The 21,219-nt window shown below is 28.1% G+C and overlaps 1 protein-coding gene and 1 pseudogene across 1 annotated transcript; both read left to right on the top strand.

Annotated features, from left to right (window-relative positions):
- The first annotated feature begins 3,612 nt into the window (after nt 1-3,612).
- LOC145834557 (UPF0193 protein EVG1 homolog) lies at nt 3,613-7,632 on the top strand. The gene is made up of 3 exons (XM_082942010.1): nt 3,613-3,851; nt 6,608-6,889; nt 7,124-7,632. The coding sequence occupies exons 1-3, from the start codon at nt 3,646-3,648 to the stop codon at nt 7,308-7,310; spliced, it is 675 nt and encodes a 224-aa protein (XP_082798136.1). The 5' UTR covers nt 3,613-3,645; the 3' UTR covers nt 7,311-7,632.
- A 6,170-nt stretch (nt 7,633-13,802) lies between these two features.
- LOC145833605 (putative amidohydrolase YtcJ) lies at nt 13,803-17,768 on the top strand (annotated as a pseudogene).
- Nucleotides 17,769-21,219: the final 3,451 nt, after the last annotated feature.

The raw sequence follows: 21,219 nt of genomic DNA on the forward strand, positions 1-21,219 counted from the left end.
ACTGATATAACCAATGTTAGTTCTTAATTTAATAAGTTAAGAATTTTATTGCACTTTTAATAAAATGAAATTTGAAAAATTTCTGTAGTAGTAGGATAAGTTAATTCTAACATTGCATAAATATTCCAGTGACATGCAAAAAATTGTTTTTTAAAGTAGGGTATTTTAATTTATATAATATTGTAAGCACTAAATCTAGCTGTTTAGTTCAGCTATAAAACTACAATAGTTACAAGTTTTAATTTATCAAAAAACATCATACTTCTATTTCAAGTTAACTTTTTAATTTTAAATAATGCTTTAAAAACTTTTTTTCGATGCGTTTGCTTATAAGTTAAATATTTTTATTTTATAAGTTTTATTTTTAAATTGTAATTTAGAAATTAATGTTTTGTAGATTTTTTTGATGTACATATATATGACATTTGTTTTAACTAGAACTTATGGTTTAAAAATTATTTTTAAATATGTTATCATAAAAACAAAACCAATGTTTGTAATCACTATGATGTTTACAGATTTATAAAATTGATATTGTTTAATGGATTTTAGGGCTAAGATTTAAAAGTTATACTAAAAAAGTACTTGTTTAGGTTAAATTAAGATATTAAAAAGCCCTCAGATGTTGTTTTCATATTTTGTAGAAACATTTTTGTAATTACTTTATCTTTGAGGCTGTTTACTACTGGTTATAGTTTAGGCATAGGGGATAAAGAAATATTTTTACCATATTCAAAAATATTTTCTATAGGAAAACTCAAAGCTAAAACTATAATCAAGATTTGTGCATATTAGGCTAAATCAGAATATATCAGTTTTGTTGAAAAAAAAAGAATATCAGTTTTTTTCAATTTTTAGTTTATTTCATTTCAAATGCTTGACCACTTCTGAACTAAAAAAAAGAGAACTGCTTTTATTTTTCTTGAGTAAATCTTATTAAGGTGTGAGTTTATTTCTAAATATAAGTTTAATTATTAAGGGCATAGGGGGGAGCGTCCACCTTGATTTTTACAAATTGATCTTATTTTATAGAGTTTTATCTGAGCTATCAGAAATTTCTAACCGCTTGAAAAAACTCAAAGTAATTTTTGAGATATGTGCAATCAAAGTTGGTGACCTCAATAGGTTCCTAATGGAAGGTGCAAACTAAAAACACAAAAAAAGACCATTTAACTAAAAATCTATCTCCTCCTTCATTTTCTAAGCAATCTTCTTAGAATTTTCACAGGAAATGTATTATTAAATTTTTAAACGATTGCACAGGAATTTTTTTAATTTTTAAAAATAAAATTTATATTAAAAAAAATAAAAACAAGTTGTATAGTAATCTTCCTTTATTATTAGACAATATATGTTTCATATGGTTTTACAGAACCCAGTTGAAGTATGTTGATTCGTTAACACACAGAGACATATGTTGGTATAATAAAGGAAGATTACAGTACAATTTATTTATATTTATATTCCAGTGAAGTTACTTCACTAGGATCTTTTGTTAGCAAACGATTAAACCTATATTTTGTACAGTTATTAAAAAAAAACACTTTTTTTTTTAATCAAAATTTTTTGTTATAAAATATTTCTAAGTTTTATAAACTATTAAAGGAACGTTTCCTAAAAGTTTGAGGTCTCTAGCTCAAAAAAAAAGATTTTAGTGATTTATTAAAATTCCATGAAAATTGACCCCAAAAAATTTGCAGCTTATATGTTTGTATTCGAAACTCTTTATAAAAATGACAATATTTCAAAAGTTAAATAAGGTTTTTTAATTTTATAACAACTGGCTTGTAGTTTGTACTTCAAGCTTTCATATGAAATCCAATGCTATTTTTAGTAAAAAAAAATGTTGATTCCCCCTATGCCCTTTAAGGCAAAATTAGTCTGTATTTCTAAAAATAAATGTTTAAAACCTTTTGTTAAATCTCTAAAAGATTTTTAAGAACCATTATTATTTTAATTTGACTATATATGTCATAATTATGAAAATTCAAAAAAATAAACAGTTTAACATTGTAGTTTAATTCAACAACAAAGCTGTCTGTTTATATCACTATGTTTTTCAGAGCTTAGTCGGTTTAACTTTTTTAATTTATAATTTAGAAGCTTTATACCAAATACTTTTTAGATAAAAACTCTTAGCAGTTTATTCATATAGTTTACTGTTTGTTTATTTAAAGTTATTAGAGACATTTAAAAGACTGAAACTTAGCTTAAACAACTCATTAAAGCAGAAATTACAATGACCAGTCAAAAATATTCAAGTAGTTAGGTAAGCAATTCATAGGTGTAGGAAAACAACCTTGTTAACTTTTTATTTTGTTTAAAATATAGTGTTTGTTAATATTTTTAATTTGTTAACTTACTAATTAAGCCTCCCTGATACCTAAAATGTATTTTAAAAGGGATATTTCTTACTTTAAAAGAACATCAGGTTAAATTGGTCAAAATCATGCTAAAAGATAAATATCGTGCACAAATCCTGTATAATTCAGGTTTGATAGTCTGTTTTGTTTAACTTGGACTAAAATTTTATTATTTTCAATTTTCTCAGAAACTAAAAAAATTACAACTTATTTTTAGCTAGACACCACAAATAATCAAAAAAACAATCCTTAGATAGTTTAAAAAAATTAAAAACTTAATTTTTTAAACAATGAAAGTATAAGCATTTTAATTAATAATAAAATAAAACAAAAGGTTATATATGAGTTGTTTAAGAAAATTAGGAGGCTTTTTAACTCTTTCATATCACAAAATTTAGTTGTAAAACAGTCTTATAATTAAGATAATTTTATAATAAACAACGTTGATAGATTAAATAAAACTTTGATCAATTTAAGTTTAAACAAGTAGATGTAATAGTAAATTTCTTATAACCAAAACAAGACTTAAAATAAAAACTTAGGTATCTTACTTCTGATCAAAATCCTCCTTTAGAGCACACAATTACAAATCTTTTTACTCTTTACTGTGCTGGTTTAATTATTTTTGAAAAAAAAGCCATTTACTATTTTTATCAATCCAAAAACACATAAACTCTAAATCAGTATTTGTAATAAAATTAATTATATTTAACAATTCAAACTTTTTAATTTCATATTTTTTTATTATGGTTTTATTATTACTTTTTAGTTCAAAAAAGGTTTAACCTTTGTATAACCTAAGTATATGTGGTTAAACCTTTTTATAAGTGTGTATATTTTTTAACTATTTGCTGCTATCATGTGTGTAAAATTGTGAGATTTTTAAATTTTTTTGATTGTTATGTTTAATTATTTTGTAGTTTCAGGTTTTAACAAATGTTTTTATTTAAATTGCTAGTTTTTCCTTTACGTATATAAGAAATTTTCACATAATCAAAAATAAAGTTTGATTTATGAAAAAGCATACAAATATTTAAAAAATCTATTTTAACTTTTTACTTTTTAGTAAGTTTATGTTTGTGTGAGGAGAATATTTTTATGTTTCAATTGTTTTAACTAGTTTCTTTTACTTTTTAATTTCAAAGTGTCTTATAGAAAGTTAACTATATTAATTTACTATAAAACAAAGTTATTGCTATAATTGAATTCAAAACAACATAACTTAACTCAAAACCTAACCAGCAAAAAACTCATTTTTCAAAATCAAAACTAAGAAAACAGCATGTCTAGAAGGCAGCACCAAGTTGCAAAGGGAGGGATATTTGGAACTACTAGTCCACAAGGTGGCATCAGCAAGGACACTCAGGAACTGCTGAAAGTCATGATGAAGGAGTCAAGGCTTACTAATTTCCAGCAGAGAAAACTGAAGGAGTCTGTCAGTAGCAGCAAGCCTCTGCCTACTAAAGTTCCACCAACAAATTCTTACAAGTACTTTTAATTTTTTTTGTTACTTGTACCTGATTTTTTCTATTTATGTTTATTTTAATGTTGTGTTTTTGAATAATTATATTGTGTTTTAATTTTGCACCTTTATTGGGACTTTGTAAACTAGAAAAAAATAAGTATTGCACAGGGTTCTAATTTCACTAGATTTCTTTACTTGATTGCAATTTTATGCTTAAAAACTGATAATGTTAAGAAAAATCATAAACTGAGTTTTACTGTTTACTTGTTAGACAGAGTTGCCACACACTCAGAAAACTCAGGCTGTTTCAGGCTAATTTGAAAAAAAAAAAAACTCAGGCAACTAATTTTTTCTAAAAAATGCAGGATAGCTTTAAAATGTATTGAAAATCTCAGTCGGGTTTGTTTTAGTTTTTGAATGAGATGTAGTTGTTACAGTATTTTGATGCTGAGCTTGAGAGCTTTTTTTAGGAACTTTATTAAAATGTCCCAACTTAAGACCAAATTATTTTCCTTATCTTAATAGCTAATTAAAAAAAAAAAATCATTCTAGAGAACGTTCCTTTGTTTTTGATTAAGAAAAATCCATTGAATTGGGGTTTGACTTTTTGAGTGTGGCCCCTTTAAAAACTTAGTATTTTTTTCTATTTTTTTATTTATACAACCTTTTCTCCAAAAATAGTAATTTTTTTTTCAAATTTCTTTATTCTAAACATACTTATTAAAATAAGTTTAATGATGTTGTAAATTTTATTTTTCAATTTTTTTTTATACCATAAGCGTCAATAAACTTTTCAGAAAAATTCCAATTTTGCATGATTTTTCGTTTTTCAGATATACAATTATTTATGCAAAAATAAAATATTTTTTTAATGATTTTTATTTTTAACAGACTTTTATATTTATGTTTTATGATGTTGTGATATTTTTTCCCAGTTTATTATTGCTTTTAAAATATATGACCCAAACAAGTTTTACCTAAACTCTTAGCACTGGAGCAAGAAATCCCTCAAATAGCGTTGCTAAGAATTTAGGTAAAACTTGTATGGGTCATATATTTTAAAAGCAATAATAAACTGGGAAAAAGTATCACAGCATCATAAAACATAACTATAAAAGTCTGTTATTATTAAAAAAATTATTAAAAAAATGTTTTATTTTTGCATAAAAGGTTGTATATCTGAAAAACGGAAAATCATGCAAAATTGGAATTTTTCTGAAAAGTTTATTCAGGCTTACAGTACAAAAAATTAAAAAAAAAAAAAAAAAATAATTACAACATTATTAAACTCATCTTAATAAGTATGTTTAAAAAAAAAGTTTGAAAAAATAAATTTTGGAGAAAAGGTTATATAAATAAAAAAAAGTACAAAAACTTTAAACAAGCCACATTCAAAAAATTAAACCCCAATTCAATGGATTTAAAAAAAAACTAAAGACAAAGGACTGTTCTCTAGAATAAGAAAAAAAAATTTAGTTAGCTATTAAGATAAGGAAAAAAAAATGGTTCAAGTTTGGACATTTTCATAAAATTCCTAAAAAACTAAGTTCACGATATTTTTTTGATGTTATATAACCAATTTTTTTTAAAACTTCATTTTTATTGATTTTTGAATTTGTTTAGGTTTTTTTAAAGAATTTCAAAATACAAAGGATGACTCAGGTCAGTTTTTTTTTGTTAGTCCAGGATAATTGTTTGTCTCAAAGAGTGGCAAACGTGTCAGGGCAAGACTGTATTTAGTTATATATATACAACTGTTTTTGATAAATTATATTTATTATGTGGAAAAGTATACTAATATTAAGCTGATGAATTTAAAAACAAAACAATTACAAAACATAGTTATAATAAATTAAAGTAGATTGTATATGTACAATTTTTTTTTAAGCTTGAAATTGTATTAAGTTTCACTTAGAGGGCTCATCAGCTTTAAAAATGTTTTACTTAAATAAATTTGAAAGTTTATCCATGAAAAAGCAATACTTCTAAATTTCATAAGTTTCTTAGTAGTTTTTGTGCATTTAACAAAAATATTTAAATCAAGCAGTTGAAGAAAAGTACAGTATTTTAGATGAAAAGTGGCTACATGTTACTTAGTAAACCGGAATGGGTCAAAATTCCACGAGTTTACAAAATTGCCCATGGTGACTAAATTGCACAAAGACAAAATTACACAAGGGCACAAAATTGCACAAAGATACTTCTGCACTAAGACAATTTTGCACCAAGGGTCAATTTTGCACAAGAGTGAAAAAAAAAGAATAAATAAAAACAAATTAACTGAGGGTAAGGGTTAGGGATAACATTCAAAGTAAAGAACAAAAAAAAAATAATAAATTATTTTAATTAAACAAAAAAAAGTTACCCACCCGGGTACGGGTTAGGGGTAACAGTGAAAGAAAAAAATAAAATAAAAAAATAAATATCCTGTGCAAAAGTGACCCTTTGTGCAAAAATGACTCTTTGTGCAATTTTATCCCCTTGTGAAAAAGTATCATTTGCAATTTTGTGCCCTTGCTCAATTTTGTATGCTTGTGCAAATTTGACTGCTACCCTTGTAAACAATTGTTTAAGTTATAATTTTAATTAGATATTGTTCTAGATTAGAAATATAAGCATGCTTTATGAAAATTTAAACATATTTTTATTTCAAGTTCAGCTAATATTATTTTTACATTCAAGTGTTCTATTTATTTTTTTTATGTTTAAATTTAAAAGTAACATAAAACATAATTGTTCATGCCTAAATTCCAATCATTTACCACATATCTAATCACAGGCCTAAAGTGACTCAAACTGACTTGCCAGCCCGAAAAACGTTCACCATGAGGGGTCAGCCGGTCAAGAACATAAAAACAAAGGAGATGATCGAGGATAGCGGCGCTTACAAGCGAGACAAGTTCATCAGCAGGCCGACGGTGTCAATGGAGAAGGAGAAGAGCAAACTGTCCAACATAATGGCCTTTGGCAAGGACATAGAGCCGCTGACAAAGAATCAGATTTTGAAGAAGCACAGAGAAGAAATGGAGCGGACTTTTGTTGAAACTCAACAAGTGGACAGGTATAACAACGTTAGATTGTTTTAAATACTAGCAACAGTATAAGTATCAATATACATATTAGCAAGCTTATATATAGATACTTAAAAATAAATGCAACATACTTGGTATTAGAACTATAACAAGGAAAACGTACTTTCAGACTTTATATTACAACCCAAAGTTAAACTGTTGAATATTCTGTTTAACGACAATATGTTTTACTTTCATATGTACAAAATTCATGCATTCCTCAGGTTCGATGAGATCCAGCGGGAAATTGAGGAGAGGAGACAGTTCCTCCGACTGATGATCAGAGCAGGTAAGGGTGACGAGGTCACATCGCTGATCGACTCGCAAATTTCCAAACTGGTGAGGGAAATGGAGGTGATCGACAGGAGTAGGAACGAGGAGTTGGAACGACTGGAAGAGAGTCTGAAGTGAGAAATTTGATGGGGGCTCAGTGAAAGGCTTGAGTAATTCAAAGATGACTCACGGTGTTTTGTGTGCATAAGTTATTGTTTTTGTGGTTTGTGTTTTTAAGTTTTCTAATTAGTTTGATTTTTTTAAGTTTGACTATCAAAAAAAATATATTAAAATAAGTATTAAAACTACTTGCTTAGCTTTTGAGAAAATTCTAAGTAAATAGAAATGACTATACTGTGCACTGTGCTTTTTGTTTTTGTTTATTTGCTGTGACTTAATAATTAACTTTATATCTTAAGTTGCTTCCAAAGTTTTTATAAATTTTAAAACTGTGTTAGTAAAAGCTGTAAAACTTCAACTGCGTTAGTTGTTTGTATAAAATCATAACTGTTTTTAAAGCTTTTATTTTTGCATACTAATTTGTTTATATACTAATTTTCATTTAAGTTAACTCTTTAGAATATTGTGTGACCGTTTTAAAGTTAAAACAAATGAGTTTATACTTACACGTTTATGCTTTATGTTTTTAATAAAGTTGTTATTAAATCTTTTTTAAAAGCTGTATGTAATTTTTAGTAGTGGATAAATAATTTTTATTGTTCTTTTGTTATGAACTGTGCTACGCGTAAGACTTTAACTTGGTCATTAAATCACAGTTATGAAAAGTTGCTTAAATAATGAAAAACAAACATTTTTTTTTGAAGTTTAGCCTTAAAACAAAATCAATCGAACGAATTTTATTAACTTTTTAAAAACACTTCTGTTGAGGTTTTAGTATTAGTCATTAAATCATATTGGTCTAATAGATTAGTTCAAAAACAGATTAAACATTATTATTAAGCAAACAATATAATTAACAAAGAAAGAAATGAAAGGTAACGTTGACTTACATATTATGATACTTATTAATAGTGACTAAAACTTTAATTACACCGACTTTTAAACAAAGTTGTTTTGGAGTTTTAGTTTTAATCAGTACATCATTGTTGGTTTATAAATGATTTATATTAAAATTAGAGCAATCTGCTAAACAAAAGTTGATTTTTTTTAGTAATTAGCAAAGAAATTTAAATGAAAATTTTAACAAAGTATTTCAATATATGATAAATGAGTTTGTTTTTTGGTGCAGTATTTGCTTTAAGTAATTCTAAATAATTAAATAGTTGTTTAAAGTTGTTAAAAGAGTGAATTTTAAATATTTAGTTGTTGTGCATAGAATTTTTTTTTTTTGTATTTTCATAATATAATTTTCAAGTAATTTTTAGTTACTTTACAACAAACTTAATAAAATTTATATAACAATTACCTTCTTCATTGACAAAAACAAACCAAACAAGCATATCAGAAAAACGCATCATACAGCGTATATATTTTATTCAAAGCTTTGTTGATTAAATGTTTGTAATTTTTTGTTGAAAAATTACACGTTTATTTTTGAACAATATTACATACTTGAACTTTAAAATCTTCTGCAACGATTTTAATTACATAATACAGAGTCGCTATTTTGTAGTTAATTTTGGGTAAAATAGAATCAATAATAGAAATAAATCTAAGCTCTGCTATGTTGTTTTTGTATGAAAAAGTAATTTCTAACAATAAAAAAAAAAAAAGTTAACCAAATGATTTTAAAAATACTTTTTATAATGTTTTATTTACTTTATTTTTCAAGTCCTCAAGAAAAATATCAATTTAAACACTGTTTTTTTAGTTGTCAACTAAAGAAACTTTTCAATACAACAAACTTTGAAAATCAAATATTTAATTGCACTATTAATTGTAATATTTGAATCGAAAATCAAAAAACTGAATAATACTGAAAATTAAGAACAGTACAAGTAAAATCTGAGAGTTTTGCATACATTCAAAGAATTCAACTAGTTTTAAACTTGTATGCTTGAAAGCTTAGTTGAAAGTAGTTTGAAACAAAAAGTTATCAGCGTTAAAGAAGTATTCTTAACTTTCAAAAAGAAGAATATTAAAACAATAGAAATATGATAGATAAAAATGAAATCGTTGTTTTCGAACATTAAATAAAATAAATTAAAAAAAAAAAGAGTTTAAAAATAAGTTTGCAACTAAACTTAACAATTTTTACTTTAAAAAAATCATGATTTACGTCCAAAAACAAGCCGACAATAAATCAGACAACGTTGGTTTCAAAAATATAAACATTAAATTAAACTTATAACAACAAAGTGATATAAAAAGTTATAGCATTTAATGTATTTTAAAAAAGCAACAGTATTAAAGTTTTTAACAACAAGTAGATATCAAATCGTTAATGAACAAAAACAAACCTTACTGATTATTATTTAATAAATCAGTAAAATAGTTATAGTTAGTGGAAAATTTATTTAAGTTTTGTCAGTATTTAGTTTTGTATATGTTAAAAGTTTATTCTTTTTTTTTTTTGATTAATTAATTTATTTTATAGATTCTTCTAATGATAGATAATTTAAACTAAGTAAAATATATTTAGTTGGGTTGTTGCACAAGCGTAAAATAGTATTATACAAATAAAAATTGTTTTTAATGAATGATAACTGTTACCTTAGTAAAAAAATAATAAACTACTATTCAAACCATGCAGGTTTTTACGTTTTACGTATTCTATAAGTATATATAATACAATTATTGAAATTTTTAGTGGATAATGCTAGCTGCAATTCAAACCTGTTTATTTTTCCTGGTTACTTTACTGCAAAAAACCTAGGCAGTTAGTAGAGGTAGCAGTTAACTGTAAAATTGAAAAACAAAAATACTAAAAAAAAATAATTACAAGTACTAAAACAAAAAACCCAAGCATTTTTTATCCTGATTTTTGTTTTTATGTTATTCTTATTGTTTGTTGAACGACATAAAAAACGCTCAAAATATTTGGTCCTATGACCTGGAGCACCGAAAAACTTATATATTAAAAGGTATAAACTTGGATACCTTTTGACGTCTTTTCCAGGACTGTTTTACATATATCAATGGTACTGGTTTTATCAATATTTTTAAACAACCGTGTATATTGTATTATTAAAACAATTCAATAAACTTTTTAATTATTTATATTTTTAAAGTGGTTTTGTTTAACTAACTGTTCATAAATATTTTAGTAATAATATATAAACCTTTTATACCTTCGAAATGTATTAATTTTATTTGGCCTAAAATGTTGAGTCAGAAAAAATAAAAACAAAGATATGCAAATTGTAAGCAAACAGTTTTAATTATTTGAACATACATACAATTCTGAGAACATTTCACTTTACAGCCTTTAAACCTATTTTGCTTTTTTTGACCTTTAGCTATCATGTTAACCTTAATTCAAAATAAATAAAAGCTTTTAAAGAAGTTTATTTCACTATTTTTTAATGTTCTTAACATTGTTATTTCCTTTAATAAAAAGTTATAAATAATGAACTTTATCGCACGATCAACAACAACAGCATCCGAGTCAACCTACGACCGGTTATTTGGATTATGTTGTTAATGGTCGTGAGGTGAAGTTCAATATTTATTATTGATGGCGCGAAGCACCTCAACTTTGTTGATGATGGCCGTAATGAATACTGGTTAAAAAATATATATACTAAACCCAATAATTTACATAGCAATTGTAAATAATTTTAGTGAAAAAATCTAAACAAAATATTTTTATATCTAAAAACCACATACAACAGTTTTGTTTTACAGAAAGAATTTAATAAACTTTTTTTCTTATTACTGTATAAGAATATATTGTTAAAATGAATAAACATTACTGAAATATAGTAATAATTTTTAAATCAGTTACTAAATTGTAGTTTGTATAATTGAATTGTTCACAAACATAAAGTAAATAACTTTTACAATATTATTTTACTAGTGGTATTTAACTTGACAAATAGATACAAGAACTTTATTGAAGTAACGTAATATTGAAAGAAAATATACTACTACACTTTCTTTGATATTTGTTTAGTTCAATTAAATCCACATATAGTCGAATACTTTCTTTTTAGATCTAAACTTAAATGAAAGTTTACTCAACTTAAAATAAAACATAACAAATATTTATATCAATACAAAAAAAAATACTAACGACATTTTTCAAAGAAAAAATCAAATATCAAATGTAATCAAAAATAGACACATTTTACAGAAAACATCAAATTATATATTTATTCCAAAAGTGTAAAAGATAAATTTACTCAACAAATAAAGTAAAACTACTTTTTTGTTTGAAAAGTCTTAACCATACTTTTATTTATTATAAAAAAGCAAACAACTCTATAAAAGTGAAAGTAATGAATTTACTTAGAAAAAACATCAAATGGTTTTCTGTAACACAAGAAACTAAACATTTTTTATTTTTATATAAACAAAGAACAATTGTTTTCTCCACATAAGATATCAACAACAAAACATAAATAACATTTCTATTTTACCACGCAAACTAACTAACGACAACTCAACAGAATGACCCTCGGGATGACTTTGATTATCAGGTTGAAGCAAGTGGTTTTCAGATGGGAATCAGAAGATGTGTAAAATTTCTCCGTTCCTCCATGGTCGCGTCCTCGGAGGTTTTGTATCATGCCATGGAGAGCATTCACATGCATGTGTCTTGCCAGGTTTGTGTGATTTCAAAGTTAATTAGAAAATACAACTTTTGAAGTGTAGTTCTACAACCTAAACAAATACTATGACCCGCAGTGTTGACTGTTGGTGTTATCGTAAATTACTCAATTTTTCAAAGAAACCTTCTCTTATAGATTCTATATAGTTTAATATAATATATTTCTGTTTGAGTAGTTGTTGTACACATTCACTTTCTTTTTTTTTTTTGAGGAGAAATTTACTTTGTTTGATAGTTTTATTTTTATTGCTAAAAAACACTTTTAATTTTGTGTTTTTTGCAACCCTAAATTTTCTACCTTAATCAAAAAGCAAAAAATCTTAAATTTATTGATAAGGTGATAATATGAACATTGTTACAAAATATGTTTTAATGACACGTTACCAAAAGCCTATGCTGGATATTATGATTAATTATTTTGTTCTGTATATCATACTGTCATTACAACAAATTTTTCTAACAGTTTTAATCTTGATATGCTTTTAATTGTAAGGATAACATAGTTTTGCTGTTATGATACACTATGAACAAAAAAAAAGTACAAAAGTTCTACGTAAGATTTTATACTGTTTTAAACTAGAAAAATTGTATTATCTTTTTTAAACAAAGCTGGTTTTTTCTACTATAATAAAGTAGTTTTACTAAAATAGTCTTAATGCTACATATGTAAGTTAGTTTTGAAAAGCTACTTAAACTTATCAAATAGGGTTTTACAGATACGTCGTTTAACGAATTTTCTTCTGGCACTATTATCAATGTTTGTGCTGATATTAAGCTTGCTCGCTGCTATTGTCATCATGCGTAACAAAAAGCCTTAGATAGTCATTTTTGTTCAAGGTGTTAATGCCTTTAAGCAACATACTGGTTGGAGTTTCAATCTTACCAACACAAATAACCGCAAAAAAAGTTACCCTTCATATTTCATTCAAAAAACAATATTTAGCCTGACGCCTACTAAAGCTGATTATAACTCACAAAAGGTTTACAGATATCTCCATCTGAAATAATTTATATGGCATATTTATTTGAGAAGACCTTACAAATGAAAACAAAAATAACTTTTTTACAAAATGACCGTTTGCGTAGAAAAGTAAAAAAACATTTTTGAATGACATTTCAGGGATATTTCAGGGATATATGCATTATTTATACAAAATAAAAACTACTCCGTATATAAGAACGAAATAACGAAATTTATAACAAGATAATGTAATAACAATTTAAAAAATATTAATATAAAATTGGATTGTTTCAAAGACAATACCTTTAATAGTTTTAGTTTATTGAACAAAAACAAAAGTTTAGTTTATTGTACAAAAACGAAAGTTTAGGTTATTAAATAAAAACAAAAAAAAAAATTGCTCAAAAACTTTTTGGTTCAATGACCTGGATAGCAAAAAGACTTCTCGGTCATCGAGTTGCATAACCAAGCTTAATCAAAATTATAATGAGCTAAAAATTAAAAAGAAGAAAAATTTAAACTCTTAATACATTTAGTTAGTTATTTTATTACATCTAAACTTATAAGTACCTTGTCCATTAATAATGCTTAATGCTTCAGAAGTTTTAGATTAAATCCAGTTTGTTAATTCAGAAAAAGAAAGCATGACCGAATTCGACACTTTTTTCAAAAACTGTCAGATCTGGCAGCAAAACTCTCCACAACCCAACACGTTGCTGGCCATCAAAGACGGCGTCGTCAAGGATTACGACAGCAGCGAAAACCTGCCCGCGGACGGCAGCGTGACGAAAGTGGTGGACGCTGAAAACATGTGGCTGTTTCCCGGCTTCCACGACTGCCACATGCACGGCGACCTGTGCGGGCTGAAGACCAACCCGCTCAAGTTCCTCAACCACCCCGAGTCGATTGACGAGCTGCAGAAGAAACTCGCGACGTAATGAGCGGCAAGTGGATGAAGGGGTACGGCTGGGACGACGAGGTCATGGACCGGCAGCCCGACAGGTTCGACGTCGACCGGGTGTGTGGCGACAGGCCGCCTCTACAGGACCACGTCCTCGTGGTCAACTCGAAGGCGCTGGAGATGGCATGGTGGAACCGGACGGTGTCCTCGACGTCTTTCCCGAGGGTCACGCGAACGAGGGCGAGCTGACGGGAGTGCTGAAGGAGTACCAGCAGCACGCGCTGGTAAGCACATGCCGGAGATGACGGCCGAAGACAAGAAGGCGGACATGATGGCAACTCTGAACGAGCTGGTCAAGTGCGGGGTGACGTCCGTCCACGTGCAAGACGCCAGGACATTGAAGGAAACTTTCCCGACGCGCCGGTGAAGAAGCTGGGCAAGCTTCAGTGCGACACGGTGAAGGTGTTCATCGACGGGGCGCTGCGAGCTCAGACGGCGGCGCTGTCGCTTCCCTACGTCAACACCGACAAGGAGGGCAACCGCGGCATGCTGCAGGGCAACCGAGGAGGAGCTGTGCGAGTTCATCGACAGGATCAACAGCAAGGGGTTCAGGCTGCCGAGCAGTATCGGCGACCGGGCCGCCGACATCACTCTCGACTGCCTCGAAAAGGCGAACGGGTTATGGTCGGTTTAAGGGCGCGTATTTTACTTAATAAATTAATCTTTTTTAGAGGTACTTTTTGACATTATATTCAATTTTTTATCTTAGCAGAGCGTAGCCCTGCTAATATTTACATTTATTATCAAAGTTGCTACAGTACTAAACTATATTTACTTTGAGGACAGGTCAAAATTGCATTACGACAAAATTGCACGAGATGACAAAGTTTGCACGAGATGACAAAATTTAACAAACAAAATTTTTCACAAAGGGTCAATTTTGAACGAAGATACTTTTGCTCACAGACAAATTTGCACGAGAGGACAAAATTTCACGAAGACAAATTTGCACGAAAGGACATTTTTGCACAAAGACAATTTTGCATTAAGGGTCAATTTTGCATGAAAACAAATTTCCACAAAGGGTCAATTTGCACGAAGATACTTTTGCACCTAGACAAATTTGCACGAAGGGATACTATTGCACTAAGACAATTTTACTTCAAAAGTCAATTTTGCACGAATTTTAAAAAAACTAAAAGATAACTTGATAAAAAACAAAAAAAAGTCACTTACGATGGTAAGGGTAAGAGGTAAAAGTGATAGTAAAAATAATAAATAGTTTATAAAAATTGTCTTAAAGAAAACAAGAAAATGAATAAATAAACATAAATTAATTAAAAAGAAAAAGTCTACCGACTGAGGGTAAGAGTTAGGGGTAATAGTGTAAAAAAATTATAAAAAAAATTTTTAAGAAAAAATAAAACAAGTTACCGACCGAGGGTAAGGATTAGGGGTAACAGTGATAGTAAAATATCTAAATAAAGTAAATCAGTAAAAACAATTACACGAAGATTTAATTGTTGATAATCTTAATTTTTTTTTATTAAAGCTGTAAAGTAATTTTAAAACGTATTATAAAGTTAACATTGTTATTACATTCAAAGTTTTTTTTTTGCACTTCATTTTAAGTCGAGAAATAAACCTTACAACAGTAATTAAAACATTTCGGGATTAAATAAAATTAAGTAAAGTTTATAAAGTAGACTAACTAGAAGAAATTTTATTGCTATCTGAACTGTTATATAAATAAACAAGTCTGTTTAACTTTTAGTGACTTTTTGCTCTAGGTATAAAAGAAACTTAGTTAAGTACAATTACAACTATTATCATTATTGTAAACTTAACTATCATAAAAATAGTTAAATAGAGCTACTTGTATAAGCTTATTTCTTAAAAAGTGACAAAACTTTTTAGTTTAAAAACATTCTTCTTCATGTAATCTAAGATGATGCAAGTGAAACACTTCAAAATAGTTTTTATATCCATATAAAGTGGTCGTTTCAAACCACGTGATGAGTATTATTAAGAACTTTAGAAGTTTTTTATGCTGATGTAATTTTAAACTGTATAGTTATTGCTAACAGTTCATTTTTAGTAACAGTTGCTAACAGCTGTTATTAATAAGGGTCAGATAGATTATTTTTTACATGTGTTTTCTTAATAAGCATTTTATAACTGTATCTCGTTGATTATAATAATTTCTTTTATAATTTTTTTTACTTCTACCCCTAACCTAGCTTTTTTTTATCAATTGATTTATATTATTTTAATTACTTTTTTTTTATAAAAATACTTATAAATTATTATTTATTTAATTTACTATAACTGTTACCTTTAACTCTTACCCTCGGTCAGTTACTTTTTTGTTTAGTTAGTTATTTATTATTTTGTTTTAATTTATACCATTTTTCTGTTTTTTTGAATTATTGAGCAAAATTGCCCCTTTGTGCAAAAATTTCTTCTTGAAATTTTGACCAATCGTGCAAATTTGTCTTCGTGCAAAAGTGTCCCATCGTACAAATTTGAACCTTGATGCAAAATTAACCCCTCGTGTAATTTAGTCCCTTAGTGCAAATTTGTCTTCGTGCAAAACTGACCCTTAATGCAAAATTGTCTTTGTGCAAAATTGTCCTTTCGTGCAGATTTGTCTTCGTAAGTTTTAGTCCCCTCGTGCAATTTTGTCTGTGAGCAAAAGTATCTTCGTTCAAAATTGACTCTTTGTGAAAAATTTTGATTGTTAAATTTTGTCATCTCGTGCAAATTTGTCTTCGTGCAATTTTGACCTGTCCTCAAAGTAAATATAGTTTAGTACTGTAGCAACTTTGATAATAAATGTAAATATTAGCAGGGCTACGCCCTGCTAAGATAAAAAATTGAATATAATGTCAAAAAGTACCTCTAAAAAAGATGAATTTATTAAGTAAAATACGCGCCCTTAAAACCGACCATAACCGGCGAACGTTCCGGAGATGAGACCCATTTTCGTCCACTGTCAGATACTTAGAGACGACCTGATTGAAAGGTTCAATAAAAGCTTTTCTCTACTATTCATACAAACTTTTAATTTCGTTTGTTTATCTGACTACACAAAGATTAAACTTCTTCAAGATATAGTTTTATTTTAGTTTTCTTAAAACTACAACTTGTAGTTTAGTTAATGAAATGAAAATAAAATACTTAAGGATGATAAAGCAGGGAGCGTGTACGAGCATCCAGCCAAGTTTCGCCCCGCATGATTATAACTTTGTCAAAAACCACCTGAAGAACTTCACAAATATGCTTACACCTGGAAGACCTTCGCTGAAAGAGGTATTCAAATAATTATTTATAACGACTATTATTTTTGTATTTTTATTTCATGAACATGAAAAAAAAAACTAATATCAGTAGCTTCTATTAACCCTTTTTCTTTAAGCAATGATTAGGCTGTAAATATAAAGATATTAAAAAACTATATGGACTGCATATAAAACTAACGTTGTACAACACATACTAGACAAAAAAAGAGATCTACAATGTTAGATTCTATATCATCAGAGTTTACTCCAGTTTCAATTTTTTTTAGCAAACATCAACATGAAGAACTATAAAAAAAAATTTCAACTTCAAAAGCATATTTTAAAATCTCTGATTAGTTGTAAAAAAGTTTCCAAAAAACATTCAGGAGTGCGCATCGGAGGCAGCAGCGACGCGCCAACAGAAGGCATCGACCCGCTCACCAGCATGTATGACGTCACAATGAGGCGGACCGAAGCGGGTGAGGTGTTCAACAGTGACGAGGCGGTCGAGCTGTACACCGCCAAATCGGCGTACGTCGACGGCGTCGAACATTTCAGGGGCAAGATCGAAAGGGGCTTCGACGCGGATCTGGTCGTCATGGCGACTCCTGCTGACGACGAAACGGGGATTCCCGTGAAATTGAACGAGAACGCAGAGCTAATCAAAATTTCGAAAGTGCAATTGACTTACGTGAAAGGAGAACTCGCTTATGAAGCCTGAGTTGTTTTGTTTTTTATTTTGATAATTCCACAACTTTATACAATTGACTTTAGATAATTTTAGCTGTTAAACTCGTGTGCTTTTTTCTTTTAATGCTCCTGTGTTATTGTGTTTTGTATCGTCATTGATTTGATTGGTTGCTAAATAAATTTTAATAAAAAAATAGTAGTGTAATATAATAGTATATGTACATATTGCTAACGAATCTTAAGCTCTAATTTATAAATATCCAGTTACTTCAAGAATATTTAACCTTAATTGAACGAAAAAAAATGCGCTCAGAATATTTGGTTCTTAGACCTGGTACACGAAAAAACCCTTGAACTGTTTATCATGTATGCACTTGATAAACATGCGCTGTAGCTTTACGTCGCAATCTAAAAGTTTTGAGTTTTGTAAAAAAACTGCGTACTTTTAATTTTATTTAAAGTTTCTTTTTAGGATCCTAAAAAGCTATTAGAATTTAGTTTTGAATTTATTTGCAATGTTTTGCATATTTACCTTTCGAGGTCCAATACATCTTATTTCAGAATTCTTCTTACTATATACTGTAAAGTAGTGGTCTTCAGGCTTAAATAACTCTTTGCACTTTAAACTTAATAAAAAAACTGTGCACTTTAGTAGTAGTTTAGTGATAGGAACACGTAAAACCTTTTATTTGTTACTGTAACTTTTTGAAGTTTTCAACTGGTCAGTAGAAACAGTTTAACTTATTCAAGTTTTACTAACTTCTATAAGTAGAAGATAGAACTCATAAATTCAGTTAGTTGTTTTTCTAACCGAAATTTTTATTTAAGTTGTCTATTTTAATAATAACTTATTGCTTATATTGTTTACATACTAAAAAAAGAACTTTCCATAAACTCTACTAAAATTCAGTATTCTTATAAACCCATAACCGAAGGTTCTTCGTGCACCAGGTCATAGGATTTAATGTTTTGAGCGTTTTTTTTCGTTCAACAAACTATAATAACATTTTACATCTATGTAGGTAAAATGTCAGATTCTAGTTGATAAAAGTTGAATTAGTTTAGAAAAGAAATTTAATTGAGTCATTGTAACATTTTAAAACTAAGTCTAAGAAACTTTGCTTAGGGTTGCTACTGCTTGAAGCAACTTTTTTGAAGCAACGAAAACTAAGAAAATAATATTGTTAGAACAATATTGTAAATATTGTTCCGAATACTTGAAGAATTTTAGTTTTAATAATTGTTTATTGAACGATAAAAAACACTCAAAAAATTTGGTCTAAGGACCTGATGTAAAAAAAACCTTTCGGTTATCGAGTCGTACATCTCATGCTTACAAAATTTTTTAAGAGCTGTTACACATATCTTTTAATCAGCTAAGTATTAAAATGTTTACTAATAAAACAACCAGTTAAACAAAATGAAAGAAAAAAAAGCTAACCGAAATTAATTGAATTTTGTGTAAAAAAATGTACTTAGAAACTTATCTAATAACATAAGAACTAAAAAAAATATATATAACTTCAAATTAACCTATAAAAGGAGATAAACAATACTAATAGCAAATATGTGTATACTTGAATGGTAAGTTACAACTTCTCTAAAAAAGGTTATAATGTAGTACGTTAAAACAGTTTTTACGTTAAATTTTATCAGTATTCTGTGCTAATAGTGTAATTTTCTAGTTATTTAAGAACTTTACTTGTACAGTAAAAGTAATTCTAAATTTGAATAGATAAATAAACTATTGTATAGTTTTTTTTATAATTTCAAAGAAGTGAGTTCTACTATAACTGAACTTAACTTTTATAAACGAATATATTGTAACACTTACGCGGTAATTGTCTCTTTTTTATTTTCTTCTTTTCTCTCAAGCGAGTATAAATTAAGAATATCGCGCGTAATTTAGACTTTTTAGTTTCTGCTTCGTTGCAGCGGACTGAAGTCAATGCAGCTCTTCGCTGCACTTAAGTTTTAATGGCTTCAATCTTGTTGTCGAGTTTATTTCGATCTTAGAACACTTTTTGAGTTTGATTTAGACGTTTAGGTTTTAGTTTCTTTGATTCGAGTATTGTCGTCTTTTAAAAGAATTGATAATTTGATTTATTAGTGTAATATTGTGCAGTATTTTATCATCTTTTCGTTTTGCAAATTCATTGCAAATATAATCATTATCACAGATTCGAACTAAGTTTAAATTAGTATAAGTAACTGATTTATTAAACCTTTAGTAAATAGTAAGTAAGTCATATTAGTTTATTTAAGTCAACTATAATTTAAGCGTTATCTTGGGGCATCTACTATACAAGTTAGAGCGCACGTTGCATTATAAATCAGGCCAATAATAGTTGTATAAGTAGAACCTCGAGATAGCGTCAATATAAAGACAAGTACTGTAACATTTGTGCACGTAATTAGAACAAAATACAACAAAAATGAACAATAATAATAACAACAACAAATTTCCTTTTATTTTAAAATATACTTTTTTGTATTATGAATACTTGTCTAAGTCTTAAATTGTCATAAAAAAAAGCAAACAGTAGTTGCAAACATAAAAAAAGGAAAAAGTTTGTAAGAATTCTTAACTTCATTCAAAATAGTAATCTTAAAAAGTAATTTAAGGTATAACCAGATAGAAAATACTACAATCTAGACTAAACCACTGCTACTGTAACCAAACAAATCGACCTTTGAATAAAAAAAAATGGGTATTTAACAGTGGCGCCGCGTGGTATTTTTGTGAGAGGGTGCTGAGAATTAAAAAAAAAAACCTCAAACTAAAAATTTTATTTTAAACTAGTCCAGGCCTTTTTTAATACAACTACATTAGTTTGTAAATGTAACAAAACATTTGTTTGTTAAAAAATCAAAGCGACTATATAATATATAATCATGTAAGGGAAAAAATTAGAATTTCTTATGAATTCTCACTACTTTTATCAGATAAAATCTATTCTAATCCTGCTGCAGTTGCCCCTGCTTGAGTTTTTCCTGCTCGAGTTGCTCCTGATCGAGTTGCTCCTTCTCGAGTTTTCCCTCCTCAAGTTTCTTCTGCTCGAGTTCAACTTGTCTTATTGTTCTCGCGTTGTAGTGAATTTTCAACTACGATCATGATTTAATTCACATAGTGCTGAAAACTCATGCAGCTACGGAATTCAACTGTAAAAAACTTTTTTGTATTGAAAACTTTAAACATTTAAGATGCAGCTGACACAGATTGAGCTTGCAGCTCTATTTTTACGAACATTTTGAACATCAAATATAAAAAAATGAAAAAAGTATTTTAGCAGGGAAATTAAGGACGTTGATGTACACACTTAGCTGTATTTTTGTACGACTTCATAATAATATAACTTTCTTATTTTTTAAACTAATATAAAAAAATTTATATCAATTTAAAGCTAACTTTAAATTCCTCAACTTTAAAATAAAGTTACTTTGATGTAGTTCCGGGTTGTACAGCTGAAGCAGGGACTCAT

The sequence above is a fragment of the Thalia democratica genome, chromosome 4 (genome assembly GCF_965202585.1).
Source record: "Thalia democratica chromosome 4, ktThaDemo2.hap1.1, whole genome shotgun sequence".
Lineage (NCBI taxonomy): Eukaryota > Metazoa > Chordata > Thaliacea > Salpida > Salpidae > Thalia > Thalia democratica.

Bases quoted from the DNA above. Each gene is read 5' to 3' on its own strand.
- LOC145834557 (XM_082942010.1), top strand. From the start codon at position 3,646: ATGTCTAGAAGGCAGCACCAAGTTGCAAAGGGAGGGATATTTGGAACT. The intron at 3,852-6,607 runs GTACTTTTAATT...ATCTAATCACAG, and splicing joins CCACCAACAAATTCTTACAA to GCCTAAAGTGACTCAAACTG. The intron at 6,890-7,123 runs GTATAACAACGT...TGCATTCCTCAG, and splicing joins GAAACTCAACAAGTGGACAG to GTTCGATGAGATCCAGCGGG.